Source organism: Anolis carolinensis, chromosome 6, assembly GCF_035594765.1.
Source record: "Anolis carolinensis isolate JA03-04 chromosome 6, rAnoCar3.1.pri, whole genome shotgun sequence".
In the NCBI taxonomy this organism is placed as follows: Eukaryota; Metazoa; Chordata; class Lepidosauria; order Squamata; family Dactyloidae; genus Anolis; species Anolis carolinensis.
This window is the reverse complement of record NC_085846.1, coordinates 28,749,270-28,772,819: the sequence shown is the minus strand read 5'-3', so window position 1 is coordinate 28,772,819 and position 23,550 is coordinate 28,749,270. Positions and strand designations below refer to the sequence as shown.

General features: G+C 40.9%; 1 protein-coding gene across 17 annotated transcripts in view; it reads left to right on the top strand.

Moving 5' to 3' along the window:
- Nucleotides 1–23,550, top strand: part of srcin1 (SRC kinase signaling inhibitor 1) — a 366,662-nt gene that overhangs the window by 218,908 nt on the left and 124,204 nt on the right. The window contains exon 1 of one of the 17 annotated variants that reach the window (XM_062984354.1): nt 4–23,550. The exons of the other annotated variants lie outside the window; for them this stretch is intronic. Within the exon in view, the coding sequence (XP_062840424.1) occupies nt 23,521–23,550 (30 nt within the window). The 5' untranslated portion in view covers nt 4–23,520. Of the gene's footprint in view, nt 1–3 lie in introns of those variants that run through there. 17 annotated transcript variants of the gene reach the window in all.

Below are 23,550 nucleotides of genomic sequence, written 5' to 3'. Positions count from 1 at the left end.
AACAAATGCATGCGCTTTTCCACCCTTTCTCTGTATTTTTCTGTGCGTGCAGACAAGTTTGGGAGGGGATTTCAGAGGCCTGCTTCTTTTGCTCCTTTTTCTTGCATCAGATTTCCTCTTTCTAATAGCTAGTCCTTGCATCAAGATTCTCAGCCACATGTATTCTAGCCTACCACTAGGCAGAGAGCAAGGTAGCTGCCTCATGCAGCACACGTAAGAGGTATTTTTTAGGCTAGAAAATTGTTACTTGAATAATCTTGCATCAAGTAGTCATCCCAACACTGTCAGGAGGCTCATAGAGATCCACACATGAAATGACAACAGAGAAAATATTCATAAGTGCTGAATGTTGGCATGATATGAAGCCGGATCCAGGTATTGGCCAATCCATGTCATCTTCCATGACTTGCATGTTGGGGAGGGAATTTAGAGCAGTGATTCTCAACCTGTGGGCCACCAGATGTTTTGGCTTTCAGCTCCCAGAAATCCTCACACCTGGTAAACTGGCTATGATTTCTAGGAGTTGTAGGCCAAAACACCTGGGGACCCATAGATTGAGAACCACTGATCTAGAGGAATAACCGTCTGGAATCTCATGGGCACGTTGACACTGTGTGGATCCCTGCCATCCAGAAGTGCGGCTGGCCATTGGCCTTGAATCAGATCTAATCTCACTTGCCTGTACCCCTTATTCAACTTGCCTGTACCCCCAGTATCCATTAAGGGGACCCCTGAAAGGGAATAAAGGTAGTAATGGTCTCTGTTTCCCCCCAAGTTGGATTCTGACCCATCACACACTACTCCACCAAGTTGTGATAATTAATATAAATCAGGATGGGTGAGTGGGAAGTAGGGTTGCCAACATCAAAATCAGAGATGCCTCCTGTCCCTTTAATTTATTTATTTATTTATTTATTTATTTATTTATTTATTTGCAGTATTTATATTCCGCCCTTCTCACCCCGAAGGGGACTCAGGGCGGATTACAATGAACACATATATGGCAAACATTCAATGCCAACAGACAAACAACATTCAGTTTTAGACAGACACAGAGGCATTTTTTAACATCTTTCCAGCTTCACGATTCCGGCCACAGGGGGAGCTGTTGCTCCCTGTTGAATGATTATGTAGAACAGATAATTTCAGCAGGTGGCTAGCAACATCTTCTGAAAGTCCTTTTTCTACATAGTCATTAAAAAGACAGGTGACATCTTGAAGTTTTCATTTTAGCAACCCCAGGGGAAAAGCTGCTCAAACCCAAATGATAGGAAGCCAGCAAATAGGCTTGACTCAAGTCAGTCAGTCAATCAATGTGGAGAGCTATACCTCTCCCTAACCCAAGATTCTCAAAAGCCCAGAAATGTTACGTGGGGTTTGGGAAGAAATATGGTTATGACCCAGAGGCAGGTCACAGCCTACAATGCTACAAGTCAGGTCTGTTGCTTATATTATTCATTATTACTGTGTTTCACTGCTAGGCAGTGACATATACAGAGATTTTATGCCTTATTTACCGAAGTAAGGCGACTATGTACATTGACTTGCATGGGATATTGTTTGCTACTCAGCAAATAAGTCACTGTCTGTAAGACAGAACATTCTCAAAATGTTTTGAGCTAACCCTGAAAATGTAGGAGTGCTTCAAAATGTTGCTCCATCATCTGGAAACTTGGAATTGTTTTGTGATCAGGGGTGTTGTTCCATTATCCAGGCAGAGGCCACTAGGGAGTGCTAGAGAGAGAGGGATAGTCTATTGGGGGGGGGGGGGAGTTGAAGTAGAAAAACTATTTGCTCCATTTTCGCTGGTTATTCCCCCTCCCCACTTCCCATGTCATAAACGAGGGTCAACCCACCCTCCATCCCCATAAAATGGACTGTCCTTCTCTCTCTTGCGCCTCCTAGTGGCCTCCATCCATATAATGGAACAGTACCCACACACAAGTGTTACACACAGATACACATTTCTCCTGATCCCATACTTGTCTTTTATTTAAAGTGAAGGATGCCAGTGGGATAAATGGAACAAAGGCCGTTCAAGGTGGGGAAGCTTAAAATCCTGTTTCCATTAGCCACTCCCCTTTGTGGAGAGAAAAAGTGGGGTATAAATAAACAATAATGATAATAATAAGGATGAAAAGCACCCACAGATGGGTCACAAGGCATGAGCTCAGCATCATTTCCAATCTTCCAATCAACCTCACACTATCTTAATGTTGCTTTCAAGGTTTTTTTTTAAGGGATACATTTGCACACTACTGTGTACAACATCTAGTTTTGCCAGTGTGCATGGTTGTATTTGAAAATCTACATGAGTTTCAGGCCTGCTTAAGTGTCCCATACAATTTTCTGCTTGTTGAAGTGATTTGTTAGATTTGAGTTATGCTAGGCATATTAGAGCCAAACATGCTGGGGGAAATGACATGTTGCCCTGCTTTCCACCTGTGGAAAGTGGCACGGAGAAAATGAAGGCCTTCTATAGATAGATAGCTATAGATATAGGCATAGATACAGATTTTCTCATGCATGTGGTAATTACAGAGAGACAGAAGCAAACAAAAGGTCTGTTCCCTTGGGAGCTTGCAATTAAATGTGGTAATGCATGCACGTGGTGACAGCATCAGGCAGCACATAATAAGTCAGACTTTGGTCCACTGAAATCAATATTGTCTTTTCTGATGCGTAGCATCTCAGAGATATTTTTCCTCGCCTGCTCCCTACACCTTTTACAGTAAATGCCAGGAATTCAATTCTGGAATGCCTATAAGCAAAATATGTACTCTGCAGCTATGACAATAATCCCTCTCCACCAATTGAGAACATTTCTCTTTTTGGACTACAACACCCAGGATCCTGTGAACCAGCATGACCATTGGCTGGCCACTACTGGAGTTCTGGGAGTTTTATTCACCCCCCCCCCCCAAAAAGCCTATCTTCTTTCCCAGGGAGGGAAAAGTCACAAAATTGTGGAGGAAACAGAGTTTGCAGTGTGTGGCTATAGTAAAGTTGTGCTACAGATAGGCAATACACATACATGAGAATGTCTAACTGCAACAAAGCCTTGTGTGCTGGCACTAATTCTACCCAATTCCCTCTCTCGTGTAAATATCCCTGGATCAATTCACTCATTCCTTGCTGCACATTTCCTAACAAAGACACGAACACTGTAATTCTAGGCCTGTGATAGAGCATTCTTTCAAGAAAACAGTTTGGAAGATTATTCAGAGAAAGGCATGACAGCAAATCACATTTCAAGCCAGTTTTTCTGCTGCGCCATCAGGGTACCTCATGCTCTGCAGAGTTCCATAAGCAGCAGGCCCCAGACTCTTAAGAAATTACAATCTAAATACTGACAGTGAGAGCTGAGAGGCTAGTTAAAGCAGGAATACAGTGTGGAGAAGACGTTTATAGCAACAGCTGGGCATCATTTCAGTTGTAGGTGAGAATTAAGGTTGGAGACCTGCAATGGTTTTACAGTACTATAAATTCCATCATGTAACATTTGCACTTTCTTGAATTTGCGCAATGTTTTGGTGTCATACTACTGTACAAGCATTGATAGTGTGATTCTTAGCAATTTCAGGGGAGCTGGATCAGTTCTTGTGCAATTGGAGAATATTTGACCAAACCATCTGATGTGAAACCAGTTGTGCAATGGTTTATTGATGTTGTGCGCCTTCAAGTCATTTCCAAACTATTTCAACCCTATCACAGGGTATGCTTGGCAAGATTTAGAAGACATTTGCTTTTAACTTCCTCTGATGCTAAGAGAGAGAATGGTTTGTTCATGTTCACCCAATGGGTAGCCATGGCTGAGTGGGGATCCAGGATCATAGTCCAACATGCCAACCATCCGCTACACCATACTGGCTCTCCCAGTAAATTCAGATTACCGTCTGCAGTGCAGTTTTACTCATATACACAGTGCCTATATGTGCAATGTAAAGTTAAACAGTATAAATATGTTATGTATCCCACATCCTTAATTTAGGTTTAAATTTAACTCGTTTTGACGTAGTGATGCAGATAGTCTTGTCAGCTCAGCAATTTCTGTCTTTCACAGAGTTAATTAGTCACGTTCAATACATCTCCCACAATCAATTTTCAGGAACAATTTGTGCTTTGAGATAAAGTCATATGGCAGGCAGCTTTCACTTCAAACTGCAGGTGTGATTTTGGAGCAGTGGAAAAGAGTTTGGGAGGTTAGGTCCACTTAAAAGTAGGTCTAGTCAACAACAGGTATCAAACCCCAGACAATTCAATCAAGATGCAAAATGCAAATCAACAGCAAAAGCCGACCCATCACCTGGCTATGTTGCATTATTAAACCATCACTTCACATTGCTTCATGGTGAAACAAGCCTTATGTCAAGAGCTTGAATTCTGGATTGCTTAACAAGAAAAATGAGCAGAAATGGGATCCTTTCCTTCCTTTGATAATATTCAAGGGAAAAAGAAACCCAGTGCCTGCTGGACTGGTTGTCAGTGCTTAGAAGTGAAGAGAGGAAGTCATTTAGATCAGAAGTATAATTATATTATTCTGGTTAAGGGTGGTAAATTATTCTGTGCCCAGGGGACAATATGTCAGTGAACTTCCTGTGCTGAGGACTCGCATAATCCAGCCCAGAAAGGCACTACTTACTCATAACCTGGAGCTTAAAGTCAGCTGCAGTGACTCTCTGATTCACCAAATGTCTGTTGGGCTATAATATCATTTGCCTACAGAACCATGGATTATTATTAGATCCTTCCCAGCTTTCTCTAGAGATCCAGGAAATTGATGACCCATGAGGTTGATGTTGTGTGTCTTCAAGCTGTTTCTGATTTACGGTGACCCTAAGACAAAGCTATCATGAGGGTTTCTTGGCAAGATTTGTTCAAAGAGGAGTTGCTTTAGCCTTTCTATGAGACTGAAAAAGTGTGACCGTGGGCTTCTTTGGGCCAAGTGGAGATTCCAGCCCTGATCTCCAGTGTTGTAGTCCAATTACTACACCATATTGGCTCCCTAGGACAGGCTTGGAAACACATATATATACACACACATGTACCCTAACATGGTATGGTCCTATGGATTAGGAAATGGCCAACTGTGCACATGCCTAGTGTTGGACCAGATTAGCATTAATCCTTGGCCACTGGCAGTCTCTTGCATAACAAGGCACACCTGCTGAAGTTCCCTTTTCTGTGCAGCTGTTAAAGGTACATGAGGCTAAGCTTCTTTGGCATCTGGCCATGCTATTTACAACATGTCGGTCTATGAGACTAGCTAGGGAAATGTAATATATTCTGTCTGGCAACAGCTTTTCAAAGTCTCTGGCAGAAAGAGATTTTATGTGACACTTGCAGAATTTTGTCAGAAGATGCTAGGGATTGAATCCTCTCCTTTTCTCTTGTGTGTTTACTCTTTAGCTGGAATCTCAGGGTGCATCTCCTACACTGTAGAATTAGTACAGTTTGACTCCATTCTAACTTCCATGGTTCAATGCTATGGAATTATTTATTATTTATTACATGCATTTATACCCCGCCCTTCTCCCCGTTGTAGCTGGTGAGGCATCAGAACTTAGAGATGTGTATGAAAATTTTCCTTCGTTTCCTTTGTGCTATTGTTTCATTTTGACTGTTCGTCTGCACAAATCGAGTGACGACATTTTCATAGGAAACGAGAGGTGAGACGAAAATGAAAGCCGCACAGTCATGGTGCTTGCTTTTGTTTTCCTTTCATTTCTGCCCTGTAACAATAAGCAGGTACTGACAGAGGGCTGCTTTCCCATTACAGCTGATGTATACTAGTGGGTGTTAATAATAATCTTAATATAAATAACAATAGTTATTCTGGGACCCTCAGCTGAGTCTGAGAGAGGAGTGCCTCCCCATGACAGCTGATGTGTGCCAATGGGTGTTAATAATAATAATAATATTAATAACAATAATACTCTGTGGAAGACCCAAAAGTTTTAAAAGTTGGTGGGCTTAAAGGGGTCGAAATGCCCACTGTGTGTGGCAATTTTTACCCCTCTAGCTCAAAAACTGAGGGGGGGGGAGGCTTGGAAGCCTTCCTATTGCCACCAATGGCACAAAAATTTTCGTGTCTTTCGTTAGCCAGATGGAAATTCATGTCGTATAGGCAGCCCATTTTCGTTAGCAGGAACCAAATATGAAAATGAGACAACATGAATGAAACTACACAAAACGAATAGCAATTCTATATAAAAGCACAACACTATCAGAACTCTTTGGCAAAAAAGTCTGAAGATCTGGTAAAACTACAGTTCCCAGAATTCCATTGCTCTCCTTTTGTGTACATCATGGCTATCACATCTTGTGGCTGGGATTTCTTGTGTTAATTATGTGTTCTGCAAAGAAGTGCTTCTTTCCTTTGTCTTCAATCTCCTTCTATTCGTTGGCACTGAGAGACTTTGCAATCTACTACAAATGGAGAGATGTAACATTATCACCACCACCGCCCACCCCCTTCAAACCTATACCAGTTGGCCAACTAGTGTTTTATTGGGTTTATCTCAGAGGAAAAGAGGTAGATCTAATTAAAGCAGTGGTTCCCAACCTTTCGGCCTCCAGGTATTTTGGACTTCAACTCCCAGAAATCCCAGCCAGCTTATCAGCTGTTAGGAACTGTGGAAGCTTAAGTTCAAAACACCTAGAGGCCCAAGGTTGGGAACTACTGAATGAAAGCTTGTGCTTGCCCTATAGTTGATTTGTGGAAAGCAAGGAAATTAAAAGTCTTTTCTCTATGGCACACTGAAGATTATTCATTTTGTTATAACACAGGTCTCCATAAATAGAGTCTGTTTTATCAGTTGTGTGACAGTTATCCCTAGTTAGCAGGTATGAATACATAAAAGAAATGGGCAAGAGAAAAACCAGTGTACAATCTTGGAAATTCAATTTAAAGCTCAAATGGAGGAGAAATGTGTATTGTGAACATTCACAACATCAGTTGTAATAATTTAATTATCCTAGAATTGCTAAGGTTAATTAACATCTCTAGTGGGACAGGAAACCATTATGTGTCTTCATGCCCAAATGGATGACATCAATTTTTTGATAAGTTCTAATTCAGTAGTTTTATATTAGAGGCTCATTTTAAAGTTCATTGTTAAAGAATGGAAATGTTCAGGTCAGAAGTCGAACATCCTAGGGGGGACTGAAACATTTGTCCTGTGGTGTTATCCTCTGAAAGTTGTTATCGGATGTTGTATTCAATGCACAGCATTTGCAGAAGAATTCAGATATGATTTTCCTATTCAGTCATTTATTTATTTCTAACCCTCAGCATATATTTAGGAAGAATATGCCCTAAAATAGCTTAAGTACATATTTAAATGCAAATTTTCATGCAGATTTTTTAAAATGCAGATTAATGTGGGAGTGTGCAAGATTGGATTTGTGCACAAACACAGAAGAGAATTGGATTTGTCTATCATAAATTTTAATCCATAGTGTGGTTGTGAGGATAAATAATGTTAGAATTCAAACACAGCATATGAAGACATATCTTGTATTAATAATGTTACAAGGGTTCCTCTATGCCTTTTTGAGGTGAAGCAATGTTACTTTCATAAAGAAGTTATTTTCAGAAGAACAAAAAACAATGGTACTCTTTGGATTTTATAAATTGTTTCATCTGCATTTCAATGTTTTAATATGCATGTGTAATGTTTCCAATGTTTTTATCTCTTGCACATGGTCTCTGGGGCTCTAGTTGATTGGAAAGCAATATCTAAATGTGTTGTCAAAGGCTTTCATGGCCGAAATCACAGGATTGCTGTGAATTTTCTGGGCTGTATGGCCATGTTCCAGAAGCACTCTCTCCTGACATTTTGCCCGTATCTATGGTAGGCATTCTCAGAAGTTATGAGGTCTGTTGGAAACTAGGCAAGTTGGGTTTATATATCTGTGGAATGTACAGGGTGGGAGAAAGAACTCTTGTCTGTTTGAGGCAAGTGTGAATGTTGCAATTGGCCGCCTTGCTTAGCATTGAATAGCACTGCATCTTCAAAGCCTGGCTGCTTCCTGCCCGGGAGAATCCAGACTACATGTCAGACTACACAGAGAAGCCATTGAAATCCACAAGCATATGGTCAATTTCAACAGAAAGGAGGAAACCATGAAAATGAACAAAATTTGGCTACCAGTATTTAAAAAAACCTAAAATTGGGACAGTAAATAAAGAGCAACACTCAGAAGACAGGGGAATTCCAGACATGAAAATATCAGGGCCAGCTAACACCTACCAACAAAGGATTCCCCCAGGCAGGAAACAGCCAGGCTTTGAAGCTGCAAGGCTATTCAATGCTATTCCAGTCATCAGTTGCACCATTCCATAATTACGTACTGCACTGAATATTACTGTTCAAAGGCTTGGTGCCACACCCATGCCTTCCTGTTCTTCTTGAAAGTCAGGAGGGAGGGGGCTGATCTAATGTCACTGGGAAAGGAGTTTCATAGCCAAGAGGCCACCACTGGGAAGGCCCTGTCTCCCGTTCCCGGTGCAAAGGAGGTGGGATCAAGAGCAGGGCCTCCCTGGACAATCTTAACCTTTGAGATGATTCATAGAGGGGGTTACATTATATATAAGCCAACCCTTGATTTTGCCATTTTATATGTGACAACATTTTACTGTGCTACCATATAGACCTTAATAGACCTTAATCATTCATGGATTTCATAGTAAGGCCTGGAAACAAACTCCAGGGGATACCAAGTGCCCATTGTATATATATATTTCTCCTGATAGGCTTCCAGAGTTAGAAATTTAAAAAAATTCAGGAAGCTGCTGCTTTCTTCTACCTGACAGAGCATAGAAAAGTTGCTTTATGGACTCCAGAACCCAGAATTACCCAACAGGCATGGCTAGTGACGATACTACCTAAGTTCTAGGCGTTTGGGAACAAAAACAATAATTTCCCCAAGCTCTGTCTGTAAATCTCTTGTACGTACCACCTTCACATTGCAAAGATTTGGCATGACCTCAACAGTAGTTATATCTCTGCATATCTAGTTTCAGTCTTGCATGGCCATTCCATCCCAACTGCCCCACAAATGCATTCAGTCCCTCTCACCTCATGTGTTGTCTCATCGAAGGTCTGTCTTTGACACAGATTATCTGTCAACCCACAACCTTCCTCCACAGTTGTCCAATGAACCTCTGATCCCTTTGTCCCATTACAGGTTCCATAATCCATCATCTAGTCCAACTTGGTACCCAGTGGCCTTTCAGTAACCTAGCAACGTCAGCCTCAGTAACAAGGAAGTGAATACACTGCTGGATCCTAGGCAATAGATTTTTAAAGTAAATCAGGAACACCTTTTCCTTTGTTTTCTAAATTACTGGGAGGTTTTTATTTTTTTTTAAAAAAATTACGTTTCTCTTTTCTTCTTTGCAGCTGTGCATTTTCTAGATTTGATTTCTTGTGTGTGCGGTGTAAACAGTACAAAATAAATGGGACTCCAATGGGCTTCCATGTTGCACATTGTGATTTTTAACAATCTTTTCACAATCTCAGAAATGTAGGCACAGCTAGCCGCTGCTGACTGAAGAGCTTTTGGTACATGTCTCCGAGGTGTTCTGTTCATTCCTTTTACCGAGTAATTTCTTGGGCCTGATGTTGACAACAGATTTGTTAGCTAAATCCTAATGGAACTCTGTATCCCAGATGCAAGTAAAACTAATCCTTCTTACTTGGTTAAAAATGGATATTAATTCTTCTCCTATGAACCACTTTTTAATTGAAATATAACTACTCTTCAGCTCAACAAAGTCTACATGGCAAAATCTTCAGATGGATTTTGTCCTGTTTTGTACATTAGGAAGGAAACGCCATGTAGCTTTTCCATCCTATGGACTGGAGAGTCTTGAGCTCGGCCTAGAACCTGGAAAGTTTTTTTTAAAAGACATTAGTCACAGTTATAGTATCTTCCCACACAAGGTAGCTAGTAGGTATTAAAATTACAGTCTTGTAAAAGTAATGACTCACTTGCCCATTTTTCAAAACGTGTGTCTGTCAGCCCTTCACATTAACTGGGGTTGGGGCACAGGAAAATCAGAAAACCAAGAATAAAGAAATTGCATTTTTTATTATTTATTATTTGTTTATCTTATTTTTACCCTGCCTTTCTCTACCCCAAAGGGGACTCAAGGCAGCTTACATATGTCAACCATTAGATGCCTTAAAATATATATAAACAGAAACGTAAAAACAATTAAATTGAAAATTAATACATTTTAAGCATTTAAAATATTACATTCAATATTGAAATCATGCCATCTGAAAATCATAGTCCAAGGCCGTTCCATCGTGGATTACACATAATTCCAAGTGTATTATTGCACTATACTAATTACCAAAAGTCTGAGAACACCAAGAGAAATTACCAAAAACCTGAGAACACCAAGAATACCCAAGAGAACACCTCTCAAATTTTCTGGGTGTTCCAACAAAACTGGAAGCTGACTGTAGAATTGCACTAGATGACCTAGAAATTCCTAGAGAAGTGTTGGCTTTAGAAATCTCTACGGACCTCATCACACAGATGAGCCCCCTTCCTTTCCTGTCCTGTCTCACCGACAATACCTGGAAGGTGCACATGGCAACTCACAGCAAGCCGCATGCCCTCCTTCCCCTATCACATGGGGGAAGGGTGGCACAATCGAGCAACGCGCATTGGCGCCCTGTCGCTTCCCCCATCATGCAGGGGAAAGTGTGGCAAGGCAGGTTGGCACATTGGCGCTTCTCCGATCAGGCAGAAGGGAAAGCATAGAAACAGCGCGTAGCTCTATCGGAGCTACCAAAAAGATGGAAGACTCACTGTGTTGGCGAGGAAGGTTCTTGCAACACTTCCTTGACACTTCACCCACTGATGGGACAGGGCCCCAGCCTGAATCATCTGATGGGATATGACTGGATCTGTGGCCGAAGAGGAGCCCCAGTGTGGTAAGGGGCAACAAACCCTTGCTTAAGGAATCACTGAAGGAAGCTGACTGTAGAGTCACACTGGAGAAGGTAGTGAGATTATTTTTAATTAAATCTGCGAACAATCAAATCCTGCAAAAGTCAAAACCGCAAATGAGGAGGGATGAATAATACAAGCTGCAAGACTATGGTAGAATCACAATTCTCTTCTTAGGACCAAGCATATAGAAACAGCATAAAGCAATACTTGAATTATGAATAGTCCTGTCTCTGTGACTTATACGGTAGATGACACACCCTTGTAACTGGATAAATAATTAAAAGTTACTGTTATGTTGGAAAAAAAAAAAAAAGAATGACACCTTGTGCTACGTTACAGTCATAATCCAGCTCAGGTATGCGTCAGTTGATGGGGGAGGAATTAATTAAAAGTGGCTAGTTATTACAAGTGAGTAAGAGTTACCAAATTCTGGCTAGCCCTAAGTAGCAATGTGTGGTGTGGCTTTTGGACAGGTGGTTTCTTCATACCTTGCAGATGTGTTTGTTTTTATCCTTTTGGCAGTCTAGGGAGTTTGCCGAACTGGCACTGTGTGCATATCAGGGATGTTTGCTCTGATGAGTCAGGCAAATATCAGGCAGGCTTAGTGCCCGTAATCCTCTGCCAAAATGCAGACCATACCCTGAAGGCCAAGGCTGCCGGCAGCTTTACATAACATCTGTGCCTTCTGTGCTGCTGGTGCTGTTGCAGTTGTCAATGTGGAATTTGCCCTCTGAACATAGTTAGAACAAAAGGTTACATTTTGGGTACGCTTGGCACCCAGACTTTAATCTGAGCAGGGTTTCATTCCCAAAACATTTCAATGCCATAGCGCAACTTAAAAGGAAGATAGCAACAAATGCTTCAGAGGTATGTGCAGAGTTTATTTTAAAGAGCTGTACATCTGGAATTAGGAGCAAGAACATCTGGAGTATCTATATTATTCTTCAGATCTTCATTGTAGCAAGTTATACTTCTTGCTAGGGAACATTTTAGTTTATCAGTGGATATTACCTATCCAGAAACCTAGGGCAGGAGACGAGTCCAAGAGAGCCATGGGAAGGGTGTACAACATGTGTGAAATTATATGTGTAGTATTTATACATATGAAACCTTCATACATGTTAGGAAAACCCTATTGTGATCTTTGAAAACAGTGATGGCTTCTCTTGTCAGAGCTCCCTCTGACGTTCAGAAGATGACATTAGTGTACATCTGGAAAGGAGCCTTCAAGCTCTTTCTCACTCTTTGTTCCCTGAAGGTAATGCCAACCTTCTCCCCATGCCACATCTTACAGCTGTGGGGTTTGCAAAATTCTTCTTCAAATTCCACAGCACTGCTGGTCACAGCTGACCTCCAGCTAAAGCGCTCAAGGCCCAGGGCTTCCCAGTTCTCGGTGTCTATGCCACAGTTTTTAAGGTTGGCTTTAAGCACATCTTTAAATCTCCTTTCCTGTCCACCAACATTACGTTTTCCGTTCTTGAATTAGTAACTGCTTTGGGAGATGGTGATCATAGGGCGACAGAATCCACAGGCTTTCTCCCTTCCTCTGAAATTTTTAAAATGGTTTGAAAGAGGGATTACAGTTTGTGGAGTACATACGTGTCTTTCCTTCTCTAACCTCTGTGTGGTGCAGTAGTCTGTTGGACTACAACTCTCAAGATAAGAGTTCAAATTTGCATTTTGGGTATGCGAACCCACTGGATGGCCTTGGACAAGCCGTACCTTCTCAGCCCCGGAGGGAGGCAATAACAATCTTCTGAACAAATCTGTCCAAGAAAACCTCATCATAGAGTTACAGTAGCCATAAATAATAAAAGACCTGAAGGCATACAACCACCAAAATACATTTACCACATTCTTAAAAATCTGAAAAACTCTTCTGTTTGGCCAGAAGAGACGATGGAAGAAAAAGAAATGTGTCAATAAAGCAAATCCATGTCAAAGCCTCATCAGATCTTTAAAACATTATTATATGGATCCAGCTTGATACATTCTCAGTCTGAACATTGAGGTTTAATTTTAGTTTCTTTTCTAAAAGCTAGTGATAGATTACTTCTTCTTAAATGTATTTATCTGAAGCATTTTTACTCTGCTCTTCAGTTGAAAAAAAATCCTCTACTAATCTTTTTTTAAAGCTATGCAAGCTATTAGAGGCCATTGCTACTTCTTGTGGTAATGAATGCCATATGTTCAAATAATATGCATTGTGTAAAGCACTCTTTCATTTTGTCGCTCCTGAATCAGCTTTCAGTGTGTTTCACTAAGTGACCCCACTTCTAGGATTACAAGTGAAACAACCCTATTCAGCTCTTAACTGTGTTAAAAAAATTCAAGAGATTGAAATACATTGAGGGTGGAAGAGTCAGTGTTACTGTGGATAAATATTTTCATTGTCTATTTAAATACTGCAGTTCTATTGGTAGTTCTCATTAAATGTTTGTTATTTAATTTGCAGCTGGATTTTTACTGGCATGGAAAGAGGGACTTTGCTTGTCTGGAGGAGTTTTGCTCCTGTGTTTCAGCCCACAAAATGCATTGACTACCATTCTGAGCCCGGTTATTTGGAGAGAAACCGTGTGGTGTGGAAGGAGTAGGGTTACTTCTGAGTAGATAACCATAGCATTGCAGTGTTAAAAGTAAAGGTAAAGGTTTTCCCCTGACATTAAGTCTAGTCGTGTCTGACTCTCGGGGTTAGTGCTCATCTCCATTTCTAAGCCTAAGAGCCGACATTGTCTGTAGACACCTCCAAGGTCATGTGGCCAGCATGACTGCATGGAGCGCCATTATTTTCCTGCCAGAGCAGTACCTATTGACCTACTCACGTTTGCATGTTTTTGAACTGCTAGGTTGGCAGAAGCTGGGGCTAACAAGCAGGGGCTCACTCCGCTCACCAGATTCGAACCACTGACATTTTGGTTAACAAGTTCATCTGCTCACTGGTTTAACCCACTGTGCCATCTGGGGCTGCCAGTGTCTATCAGCATGAAATAGTTGACCCATGGGCCTAGTCACTCTTTTGTGCATGAAACAAGGTGCTCTTCCCAATTTAGGCTCTTTCCCTATCTGATGCTTCCATGTATACTTTCCATGTATATCATGAAGCTTCCATGTACACCTTCCTTGCATTCCTTGACTACACTCTGTTCTACCCTTATGCACACATATTAGCCAAGGGGTACAGTCTACATGCTAATCCGATTTCAACATTTAATCCTGTTAATGTTGAGATCGGGATTAATTTTGTGTTAATCGGGATAATCCTGACAAAATGGTGAGCATTTTGAACATCATATTAATTGTTACCCTGAGCAGCACACAGGTTTAAAGGAATACTAAAATTCATCATTTAAGCTGGATGAAAACAAAGCTGAAGTTGAAGGTAAGAGTTAGGTGTTAAAGGCTGGCAAAGGAACATATTTCATGTGCAAATTTGGGTGTGTATGGAATTAATGGAAACCCATTTTTGGAGCTTGAGATGGAAGCTTCAACCAGAAATGTATGGTACTCAAATCTGTCTCCATCCAAGAGGCAAGGCAAAAGGCTTCCTGAATGACCCCAAGCATCTGTCTTCTCCTCTAAGCATGATTTCAAGTGGACATTACTAAACATTTGCTTTTCTCTGCAACAGTTGGTTTGGCTGATTTTCTGAAACTCTGCTTGGAGTTTTTGCTGTCTAGATTCAGTTGACTGATCTATGAAGGTTGGCAGGGAGATCAGTTTTTGTGCTGGAAGTGAAAAATACAAATGACAATTCTCTTTGTCCAATTAATATGAGGCGCAATCCACTGGGAAATTTTCTGTTGACAGTGAAATTGGATGATAGGTTGCCTAAGGCTGCTTCAAGCCTATAACTACCCTTGTATGTATAGAGGAAAGGGAAGAAAAAGGGAGACATTTATTTAGTTCCAAGAATATGTCTTTAAAATGGATGGGAATTGTTCATCTTTGTTACCCACCACATGTCCACCATATGTATCACCATCATGCTTAATTTGAATGGCCAATCCCTTTGAAACCCAGTGTGGAGATTACATAGCACTCCTTGTTTTGAAGCAGAATCTCACCTCTAGAAACGTGATTCTGCTTTAAAATAAGATCCCCTCCAAAGAAGCATGATGGGCTATTCTGTTAAAATAGTATTGGAAGACTCAATGTTGTCTTGGACTTACTGGAATGGAGGTTAAGTGTTAGAGGAGGGTTATATAGCTATGTGTATACAGGGCCCTGAGTCAACACTGCCATATCATTTCAAATCATATAATCTGTATTTTATAGGCAGTGTGGAAGAGGTCTAAGTGAACCCTGCCTGTCCCCTGGGTGCCATTGTGGCTGAGGGGGTTGCTGTGACACAAAATGGGCAGGGCCTAAAGGGGCGGGGCCTACCCTTCTGACTGGCAGCCAGGGGAAACGGCTCTTCCTCATCCTCCCTCCTCGTCCTCCCCCACTTTCTATGTGTTCCTGTGTGTGTGAGGAGGAGGAAAGCCCCTCCAAGAAGAAGAGCCCTAGCAGTTGGCTCTCTCTCTCCCTGCTCTTCTCCATGCTCCGAGTTCCCCCGTCAGCTGTAAACATAGTTACCCCCCTCAAGGCAAGTGCGGAGAGTAAGGGGAAAAAGCGGGAGCGTACCATTCGGGCTGAAAAGGGAGGGGGAAAGTGGAAAATAAATATAGACCAGTCCAGTTTTTTGGGGGGGAGGGGAGGGTTGAGTGAAGGACATACCTTGGATATGTTGGTGGATTGTGGCCAAATTTGGTGTCATTTGGTCCAGTGGTTCTGTTTTTAACTCGGTCCTACAAGTGGAAGGTACATATATATATATATATATATACACAGTAGAGTCTCACTTATCCAACATAAACTGGCCGGCAGAATGTTGGATAAGCGAATATGTTGGATAATAAGAAGGGATTAAGGAAAAGCCTATTAAACATCAAATTAGGTTATGATTTTACAAATTAAGCACCAAAACATCATGTTATACAACAAATTTGACAGAAAAAGTAGTTCAATACACAGTAATGCTATGTAGTAATTACTGTATTTACGAATTTAGCACCAAAATATCACAATGTATTTAAAACATCGACTACAAAAATGTGTTGAATAACACAGAATGTTGGATAAGCGAATGTTGGATAAATGAGACTCTACTCTCTCTCTCTGTGTGTGTGTGTGTGTGTGTGTATTCTATAACAATATGCAATATTATTAAAATTACAATAATGTGAAGTATTCTGTATTCTATTCTATAATATAATATATTCTATAATATAATAATTCTATAATATATTTAATAGAAGGGGACGCTACTTGAGATTTCTAGGGAGATGTTCTCTCATTTTAAAAACACAGATGTTTTTAATTTGTGATTTTTCACTTTCATGGGGGTCCTATGTTCTTAACCTCAGCTAATGGGGAAGTCTGTCTGTGTTATGCTTATTAACAGTGAACAAGAAAAAGTGTGAGTCACTGATGTAAAGATCCCAGCAAAGCTTTGCAAGGGTCTAGAAGAAGAGCATCTGTCACTTAAATATGAAGTGTGACTGTCACAAGAACGGCTGCATAAGGGGGAAGACAGCTGGTTTTGCAAAGCCCACAGCTGTGTGATACGGCATGGGCAGAAGGTTGGCATCACCTGCAGGGAACAAAGCGTGAGAAAGAGCTTGAAGGCTCCTTTCCAGATGTACGCTGATGTCATCTTCTGAATGATGGGAGGGAGCTTCGAGAAGAGAAGCCACATCCGTGCTCAGTGCCCGCTGATGCGGTTTCCAAGGCAACAGGGCAAATCCCAGGCCAGAGTCTTCCATGCTGTGATGTCGCACTCTGTGCCGATGCAAAGACGGAGGGCGTCTGCATGAACCCACTTGCTGCGGTGATATATTTGCAGAAAGAGGCTAACTTCGAGTCTGAAATTGTAAGAAGGATCCAAGCAAAGAGCTAAAGCCAAAAGAAAAAAAGGGGGGAACGCTGTTATGTTCTTCTCTCCTTACATACACTCGAGCGAAGGAAGAAGAGAAGATACCACCAATGATTCCATCATATCTATTTATATCTATATAGAAATCATGGGCATTTCAATGCACTCATTTAAACTATATCCCAGCTTATTGTTTATTTGAATGCCTCACATTTGCATCTCAGTTTTCCTCCAACATGCTAAGAGTAGTATATGTAGGTAAATGTAAAGGTTTTCCAACTCTGGAGGTTGGAGGTTGATGCTCATCTCCATTTCTAAGCTGAAGAGCCGGAGTTGTCTCTCGGTGTAGTATATGTAGTATGTGCTCTTTTTTTTAAAAAAAAGGGTGGAAATAAAGAGGGAGGGAGGAAAGCATGCAAGTGCGGAAGGAAGACAAATGAAAATGAAAGCTAATTGTGGTAAATTTATCCCATTTGGCAAGGAACTAGTGTATAGTACAAGGTTAGGCAGTGCACTTACTCATCTATCTACTCACCTATTCCTGCCTACACCACTGTTAAGACTAAAGAAAAGGAAGCAGAATTATATATTCACGGATGCTTAGATATAGCCCCTCTGAGAGTCCTCCTTCCTACCGGTTTGCTCTCTGAGTCTATCAGAAGGAGAGGTTGCACCAGACATTCAGTTTTATGTAAATCCATCTCCATTACTTACGGAATTGCTACAACCTCTTGAACCCTGGAGTTTGTTCTTTCTCCTTTTTTCCTGACTTCTTTTCTGTTTTTGTCTTATCTTTTAGAGTTTAAACCCAAGGGTAGAGGTTATCTTATTTCTGATCTTTTCCTACTGAAGAGCTAGCTAAAAACGCTTGAAATAGGTAAAGAATGAATAAGCAATAATAAAGTCTGAGCAGGGATTTGCTAGTCCAAATACATTACCCTACATTTAAAAATGGCATTATGGTTTCACAAGCTCAGAAGAAGTGACAACAAAATTATTGAGAAAGTTAGTTGTTTGGTGTGCGTACAGTGTTTAAGTCCCAATTTCCAAATTTCTCTACAGTGTGTGCACTTGTTCTTTAGAAAAGTACATGCACTTCTACATGATGTTCAAAGTTATGGTTTATTTATATAAGTGTTTCTCAAACTGTGCTCCTCCAGGTGTTTTGGACTTCAGCTCCCAGAAAGCCCAGTCAGCTTACCAGTTAGGAATTGTGGGAGCTGAAGTCCACAAACATCTGAAGGAGCACAGTTTGAGAAACTCCAATCTATACTGTAAAATTAATGTAGTTTGACACAACTTCAATGCAATGGAATCATCGAAGTTGGAGTTTTACAAGGTCTTTAGCCATCTCTACCAAAACATGTGGGTGCCTCATGAAACTAGAAGTCCCACAGTTCTATAGCATTGAGTCATTAACAGTTAAATTAGTGTCAAACTGCATTAAGTCCACAGATTAAATGAAATTAGTTTTTATAGGTTAATCATTTCCTGCAGACCGGTGGTTTCCAACCTGTCATCCATGGACCACCAGTGATCCCCAAGAACTAAAATATGGTCCGCAACCTCACCGTTGCTACACCGTTGCAACAAGAGCGACTGGTCTTGCAAAACCCTCTTATAGTGCCGAGGCAAAGGGGTTGACGGGAGGGGAAAGGCTGACTACCAACAAAAGGCGGAACAACAAGCCTCCTGACTGCTGCTTCTCTTCCTCCTCCCTCCCTCTGAGCGGAGCCATTCGATGTGGCACCTGGAAACAGAAGCGCCTTGGCGTCTTCGTTTTTAGACCTGTTCCTGGGGTTATTTGGGGTGTTGATTCAGAAAATTGCATTGGATAGACCACATCCGCTCTAGATTATTAAATATCGTTTTCTGTGGGGGAGCAGATGGCAACTACTGGATGGCATATGTTTGTATCAGAAACTAGGGTTGTGGTCTGTCCAATGCAATTTTCTGAATTAGCACCCCAAATAACCAAACCAAATCTAAAGTTGACTAAAAACTGATTCATAACCCTTTTGGTACTAATGTTGGAGAGTGGTCCCTGATCAAAATGGTCCCTGATCAAAGTGGTCCATGTGTTTGGGAGGTAGTTAGTAGGAAAGATGTAGGTTTCATTCCTCCAAAGAGCCAAAGAAAGAGAGGAGGATTGCCCTTAATATTCACATTTTGCTTTAGGGATTATATTTTGCAGACTTGGTGCTGGGTGGCTTCACTATGCTCATCATATGAATAAATACGTATTAGGAAAAACATTGTAAGTCTCCTGTGCTCTCTCATCCCAAAGAAAACTAAAGGATTATTTCAAAGCTTGCAGATAATGCTACAGAGATGTTTGGACAAATGCACATTTCATCTGTTGTGAAAACCTAACCACAGTCTGAAAGTCAGTGGCACGCATTGGATTATTGGTAGCCTCCAGGGCGATTCATTCCATTCCCCTTGTGTGAAGCTCTTGGGATAATATGGAATGATCAGGCAGCTTGTTCATTTTGTGTCTCCCAGGCTGCCAATCTTTGCTTCGTTTGAGTCCTGTGCTTTCTTTGCATTTGCCGCATCAATTGCCTTCAGAGAAAGCATCTGGCCAAGAATTCACTGGCAAATGGATCTTATTTTTATAGATTTCACACTGAGTAGATACCTCTGCCTTCCCACACCTCTGCTAACAATATGAAACCTGACAGGCCGCAGTGGCTGTCTATTCCAAATTCTGATTGATGGAACAGAGCTGTAAATAGCATGAGATCTCATACTAGTTTGTCAATAGAAACATTTCCCCAAGTATGGGAGACTTATGAAGCTATGGGATAGGGGGTATGCATGTGTGTGAAAATTAAAATCTCATTGAGGATCAGTGAACTTCCTTTTTCAACACCAGAAGCCATATGGGGAATAGTTCCTTCTTTCAGAGCGAGGGAAAGACAGCAGAAGGTACATTCATAGAAAATGATGTTTGTTTGCAAATGCCCAGCTAGATAAGTAATTTTAATGCAACTGAAGCAGCACAAGGTCATGCTAATCTGAGTTAATAAGGGTGTCATATCTCATATGGGGCATCATGACTGAATATTCAATGTAATTTGGATAAGGATGAACCCAACCTGAAATAGGTCACTTAATCAGCTTCCTACTGGAACTAAGAAGGACTTTACACTTTATATAAGATTGAATTCTCATAATTTGATAAAGTCTGGATAAATATTACTGTGTCTGAAATTATTGGGTTGGCCTTTTAAAATGTTCTTTGCTTTCCTAGGGCTTTGTAATTTTTTAGCCTTATCTCAAATCAGTGCTTATTTATGCTGGAAATATTTTACTGATGTGTATGCAAATTTTGCCTTAATCTGAATGTCTGTTTGTATTGACCATACAGCTGCTTGCTCGGAAAATCTTAAATCTTTCAGTTATGTATAGGTAAAAGGTAAAGGTTTCCCCTGACGTTAAGTCCAGTCATACCCTTCCCTACCCAATACATCCACTCTAGGAACCTCATCACACCCCGGGGGGGGGGGGGGGGGGAGAGAGAGAGAGAGAGAGATAGTGTCTTCTTTTTGACATGTACCGTGGCATTCTGTCTTGAAAGACAAGAATTGACTCATCCGCATCCCATGGGATGTACGTCTTTCAATACACCATGCACTTTATTTCTTTAGAGACAGCAGCTACTTACGTCATCCATGGAGTGCCCACATCACAGGTTTTAAAAATAATAATAATAAAACAAATTGTGAAATTGCAGAATTTTGAAGGTTCAAAATTGTTCAGTTACAGCAAGGAGGCTAGAAGTCCAAAAAGTAATGGCAGCAGAAGGAGCATCGATGGACATAAAAAGACCATCCATATGCATGCCCACACTGAAACGTCATCCGTAGAATGCCCACAACACAGGATTTTTTAAAAAAAAATTGCAATTGCAAAATTTCAAAGGTTGTAAATTATGCACTTACAGCAACTTTTAAAAAAATAAGATAGAAGTCTAAAGAGTAATGGTGGCAGAAGGAGGATTGAGGAGCATAACAAAAATACAGACAATATAGGCAAATGCAGCATTTCCCATCTCACAGAAAAATACCTGTTTCTAAGTGCATGAAGATGAATGGAGTTGATTCCTACCTATTTTTCAAATCCACAGGTTTCTACATGCTAAAGAGACAGAATCCCACAGTCAACCCATGGAATGGGTTGTGCCGTATTTGATGAGATCTGTGGGATTTCGTCTTTGAAGTGTGTAGAAACAGAGACCACACTCTGTCTAATGAAGTCCTTTATAACACTAATATACAAGGTACCAAAAAGGTAGTCAAATAATCAGAAGGGCAAATATCTGATATATTCCAGCTTCTTAAGGACACCAAGCAGTAATGGTCAATGCCTATCAAGACACTCTGTCCTACTCCTAAGACCATCCTTCCAGTGTCTTGAGAATCTAGACATTGGATGTTAGATGCTAACATGATTTAAATAACATCAATGTTTATATCTAAACAGGTAAAGTAATCATGATGATAAACACCTCCCTCAGGGTGCCTGGTCCATGCAGAAGTCACCATTCAGTGAGAATTCCAGATGTTTGATGTGAACTAGGAGAAAGCAGAAGGCCAACCTAATGTTGTCAGATCTGCTTCTACTCCACATTGTCTGATTATCTAAATAGCCATGTCCAAGGAAGTAGAGAAAACCTAGCAATGTTCCTAAGGGATGGTGACACTGATCAAATTTCTCTTTGGGCAGCAAAAATAATGAGTAGATTGATACTCACCAGGAGCCTTCTTGGCCATTATCTAATGAAGAAACACCCAAAATGAGAACTGAAGCTGGGCATACCATTTTTACTACACAAACCTTCTTGTTAGTCTGTTATCTAATTATGCAGTTCAGATGCTAAAATGATTTCAACTTACTATAAACAACAAAAAGGAGGGATGATGTAGAAAATCTGAAAAGGAATATTAAAGCCAGACTTAAAACCATCACATTTGCTATGTGTATCTGAAACTTCTTGATAGATGTGTACCATGGAGCTAACCAAGTGTCTAATCAAATTGGACCTGGCACTTTTAGGAGGTAAGGTAAATGTAAGTGTGGTGTCAAATTCCCTGCTCCTTGTACCCTGGATGCTGTTCCCTACTAGTAAATCACTGCGACTGGGCCTTTCATTGTTGACAATACCAAAAGGAATGAGGGCCGCTACCCAAATCTGTTCTCAAATCTGTAAGGATGGTGTCAACATAAGCCCTTGAGAACCAAATTGCCAACACAGAAGGATCTATTGTAAAATCTGTATGGTTGTCGCAACCTAGTCCCCTGCTATTCAGGTTCTGTTATCTAAATGTCTACTGTGAGATGCATGATATTGCATGGGCTTGACTGGGTAATAGTCTGCATACATAACTGGGCTTGCAGAAAATTTTACCTTTACCTGAATGGCTGATTGTATATGATGTTTGAATGTGGCTTTCCTGCAATTATACTTTGAATACCTTCAGATGCCTTTCTCTTTGGATGTACATTTTCTATACTTGTAGATACACCTCTTTTACATAATTCTTGCTCTAGTCATAGGTCTTTTCCCCCATTGCACAGGTCTTTCCCCCCATTGCACACATCAGAAAGTCTCCCAACCAATCCTACAAAGCTTTTCTGGAATGTGGCCCCTGCCCTGTAATCACTCTCTTTTTTTTGCGTTCTTTCCATCTGTTTCAATTGTTTGGGGAACATCTAATTCTCTGTTATCCTACTTTTTGCTCTTGCAATGTCAATTTTTTTCCTTTCCTCACTTTTTTTGTTCTCAACTTAATTTCATTACTGCAAATTAAATTCAACTTGCAAAAGTAGTTTATTCTAGATTGATTTATCAGGGGAGAGGAGAAAAGGGGGTGGAATTTTGCCCTTCTGTGTAAGCTCAGACAAAAGCATCTCCTATCTTCTGTATTTTCCCAATTAATATTTCCCCCCATCTTGACCATACTCTGAAGTTCCTTGGCTACTTACTCCTTTCCTGATTTTTGCCTGTGAAATGTTGGCCGATATGCTATTGCCTCTGCATGAATAACTAGTAGAAGGAGAGCAAACTTTGCCAAGGAACACCCAGTTGGGGACTACTTAGAGTCTTTAAAGAAGGATTACATTAGATTAGTCCAGATCACTGACCCGGCATCAGAGTTTTCTTTATTTGCCAAGCATGTCTGAATTTACTTTGTCTCAAAGTCATCTCACTCTGCCATTGGCTGCATCCAATTCTACGCCTTCCCTCACCTCTTGCCCTGGGAACCTTGAGGTCCTGGGTGATACTTGGAATCATCCCACATACGAAGTTCACTGGTAGGCTTCCAGTGGAACAGCACAAACTGATTTCTTGGCATATTCTTCTAAGGAATGTTATCCATCCACACAGAAGGGGGGGGGGGGGTTCTTTGCCAGCCCTCTGGCTGCCTTGAAAACATTCCAGGCTATTATCTTAGTAAAATGTGATGGAACAGGCTGTGAAGGAGGGATGCCTGGAGATCTCACGGCAGTTGCTGAGCATTTTTCACTATCTGTATTGTACTTGTTGGTGGCTTTACTGAGGAACCATATTTTTGGAAAGAATCTGAAGAACTCCAGCTTGTGAGACTCAGCCTTTGGGACGGGGCATGAAAAGCGAGACACCCATCAAATGCAGG